The sequence below is a fragment of the Triticum aestivum genome, chromosome 1B (genome assembly GCF_018294505.1).
Source record: "Triticum aestivum cultivar Chinese Spring chromosome 1B, IWGSC CS RefSeq v2.1, whole genome shotgun sequence".
Lineage (NCBI taxonomy): Eukaryota > Viridiplantae > Streptophyta > Magnoliopsida > Poales > Poaceae > Triticum > Triticum aestivum.
In genome coordinates, this window is record NC_057795.1 from 67,148,268 (window position 1) to 67,151,549 (window position 3,282).

General features: G+C 50.6%; 1 protein-coding gene across 2 annotated transcripts; it reads right to left on the bottom strand.

Moving 5' to 3' along the window:
• Positions 1-640: 640 nt before the first annotated feature.
• On the bottom strand, positions 641-2,797 carry LOC123086903 (uncharacterized). Of its 2 annotated transcripts, XM_044508734.1 has the most exons (4): positions 2,123-2,797; positions 1,736-1,935; positions 1,054-1,259; positions 641-962 (listed from the first exon to the last, which is right to left on the bottom strand). In XM_044508734.1, exons 2-4 carry the CDS (start codon positions 1,880-1,882, stop codon positions 830-832), a joined length of 486 nt encoding a protein of 161 aa, XP_044364669.1. In that variant the 5' UTR covers positions 1,883-1,935; positions 2,123-2,797; the 3' UTR covers positions 641-829. The 2 variants fall into 2 exon arrangements, with proteins under 2 accessions (XP_044364669.1, XP_044364677.1); XM_044508742.1 differs by lacking the exon at positions 2,123-2,797 and having other exon boundaries at positions 1,736-1,949.
• Positions 2,798-3,282: the final 485 nt, after the last annotated feature.

Consider the following 3,282-nt stretch of genomic DNA (forward strand, 5'->3'; position numbering starts at 1 on the left):
ACCGCGGGACTTCGCGCTGCAGATGCGCGCCGCCTCCCTTTGCGCATCCGTCACGGGAAGGCGTAGGGAGGAGATGCCAGCCTCCCTTTGCGCATCTGTCACGGGTGGGCGGAAGGAGGAGCTGCCGGCCTCGTCGTCATTGGAACTCTTGCGGCCGGCGAACCCGCCACGCCCGACGGAAGCCCCTTCACACCCAAGCATGTCGACCGAAACCTTCGCCGCCGCCATGCCTTGCACCCGCGGTCGCCGTCGCCGGAGAGATGTGGTGGCCGGAGTCGACGAAAATCGTTGTCAGAGGGGAGGCGATTTCTAGCCGTTGGAGGGAAGTTTGTGGTGGAAAGGCATGCGAGGAATGCAGGATAAAAACCCTAAGATCTTCCCGCGCCCGCATATATACTGGAAACACGGTCAGTTTACGGGTCGCTTGTAAAAAATTTACGGGCCGGGCCTTGTTTGCAGGATCTGCGTGGGCATTTTTTTGGGCCGCCCCATATGACGTTCCGCAAAACGCAGTCCACCGGAGTTAGTGCTCACGTAACCAGCAGAGCAACTCATACAACCACTGAACACAGTATTGATACCAAAGCGAACGCAAAAACAGTTTGCCATAAACAGTGATCGCACATAAGGTCAAGGAAACTGAAGCCAAAACCATATAAAAATGCAGAGCTATTTTTTACAGTTGCTGGTACAAAAGCTAAATAATGCCCAAAAAGAGCACTAGTAACTTCATCCTGGAGCATTTCTAGACTAGTGAAATTACACTTCGATTCCCAGGCAGCTAGTTAGATCTTCTGCCTCATTCTCCAACTGAAGCCATTTTTGCTAGTTAGCTCTTCTGCCCTTTTGGATCTGCCTCTTGGTCCAAGTGAAGCCACTTACGCGTAAGCATATAGGATGATATAACAGCCCCGGCTAACCCCAGAAAATCATTGAGTCTCTTCGAAAACCGTTTCGACCGCCTGCAAGTTCAGAGATGTAATAAAATTTGTTAACAAATTATTCCAAGGAAAAAGGAACATGAAAAGGATAGCATATGCTCTGAGTAGATACCACAAGGGGTCATTGGGTCTAGGCTCGATTTGAACCGCAAGCTGCTGGAGCATGCGTGTGTTTTGACAGCCTTCCTTGGTAAGCCGAGTGTCGTATCGCCTTTCTGTGTCAGCAATCAGATCGAACAACTCTTCTCTCTTCTTCTTGATTTCCCTCAAAGCAGAAGCCTTCCCATCTTGCCCTAAAGCAGATTTCGCAGAAGGAAGCTGGCCATACAAACAAAAATAGTTTATTTCACTAAGAAATTTATGGCACTGTTATTTCCTTTACAAATTATACTCCCTCTATAAAGAAATATATGAGCGTTTAGATACAATAACTACCAACATATTCATTGATGCAAGCCTACATAGCTATAGTTGATCTGGAATGTGCTTGTAGGGATGCCTAAAAAGTAAAAACCAAACAGTGTCATGTGTCAATATTTGCAAAAGATATTTCATTCTCGAATCATGCTTACTTATGGCAAGACTAAGATTTACAAAATAATTTGGAACTAGCTAGTGTTGACCATCCTAGGGTAAGCAATCCCCATCTTGCCGTTTGGAAAAGGATTTGATTACGAGACCTACGGTATAGCGAGGCGTGGAATGCTAGATCCCTAATCATGTTATTCGCAGAGCACAGTAGCGAATCAATCAGCAATCGATGAAATAAACGATAGAATCGTGATTTTCGGTACCTCAACACCGGAGGAGGTATGCCGGAGGGAAGAGGGGGCTGCTGCCGGCGGACCGCCGTGGATGAGCCTCCTTGGCACCTCCGTTTTCGTTCGCTGGAGAACAAAGCCAGCCAACCTCCTAGCCGCCTGCCGAATCGCCGCTGCCATCGCCGATCTCTCGCTCTCTTCGTATCCTCGCCTCGAATCTCCCGAGTCTGCGTCTGTGCGCGTAATTTTATCAGTGGATTGGGAGGAAAGACTTCTCTTGCATTTATATATGCGGCGACTGAGTTCTGGGTCCGTCTCCGTCAAGACAACGAAAGCCCACCGCATGGCTGGCATCGGACTTCCGACTCCGCCTCCACTAGGAAAAGTGATGATTTTGAAGAATTTGTTGAGTATACGTACCTCCGCCAGGTGTTCTCCAGCAGACCTAGTATAATGTGAAGTTTTTCAGAGTAAACTCGCGCGGGGCGGAACGCAGCGTTTCCCTACCCTAGCCGCCGCCACCACGAGCGAGGCGACTAGGCAGGCGATCCTTTTCCACCGATCTCCACCGGCGAGGGCGCTGGCCCCCTCTCTCTCCGGCCGCTGCTCCAGCAGCAGGAGGAAGGGGACCCCGTTTCTCCGCTCTGTAGTTAGGGTTTGGATTTGTAGGTCGTGGTGCGCCGTTGGGGTGATGGGAGCGGCACCCGAACGGATAAATCTGCCTCAACTTCACTCACCGTCGATAACGCCGTTGTGTCTCTCCTTCTGCTCTGTCCCCGTTGCTGCGGCGTTATCTCCGACGTCATGGTGGAGAAGGGAGGTTTTGTCGTCCAGGAGTACGCGCAGACGCTTGTCTACGCAAGTGACAGCTGGAAGATGGTGCATCTTGTGTTGGGTTTGTGGTTGGAGGCTGACAGTTCTGATTTCCTCCTCCGACGCCGTAGCCGTGCGGGGGTGTCAGTTCTGGAGTTCGATGGCGTGTCCGGGGACACGTTGCCCCGGTCTGATTCTTTCAACGGCAATGGTTTTGCTTCAGACAAACTACTTTGGAGGTCGGTAAAGCTGCAGATCAGCGATGGAGCCGCGTCGAACTCGGGTGAAGAGGTGATCTGTCTCCTTTTCTTTAGTGAAGAGGGCCTGACGTTGGTTTTTTGCATAGGATTATCCTATCTATTCAGTCCTGTAATATCTATGTTTACGTGGCCTGTAACTGAATCTTTATGTTATTAATGAGACATGTATTACTATGCAAAAAAAAGACCTAGTATAATGCCTCGACTCGCATAATAACTGTCAAAATACGGGTCCGGGCAAAAAATGTTGCGTGATTAGTCCCATAAACGTGTCTGACCAGTAGCTTTTTTTTGTGGGGCACCGTAAAATACCATCACCAATCCATGAAAACACATATTTCCGCCTCGCCTCGACGGTGCCCCGTATCCCATGAAAGCGGTTGGCGGGACATGCATTTCAGCCTGCGCCCTTTCCGCATCCCGTTCCGCCGCCGCCCGCCATTGGTTCCGCCCGTCCACTGTCGGCGATTCCGGCCAAATCTGCGGGCGGAATCGTGCCGCGGGGCG

Bases quoted from the DNA above. Each gene is read 5' to 3' on its own strand.
- LOC123086903 (XM_044508734.1), bottom strand. From the start codon at position 1,882: ATGGCAGCGGCGATTCGGCAGGCGGCTAGGAGGTTGGCTGGCTTTGTT. The intron at 1,260-1,735 runs GTACCGAAAATC...TTGTATGGCCAG, and splicing joins ATACCTCCTCCGGTGTTGAG to CTTCCTTCTGCGAAATCTGC. The intron at 963-1,053 runs GTATCTACTCAG...CTGAACTTGCAG, and splicing joins AGACCCAATGACCCCTTGTG to GCGGTCGAAACGGTTTTCGA.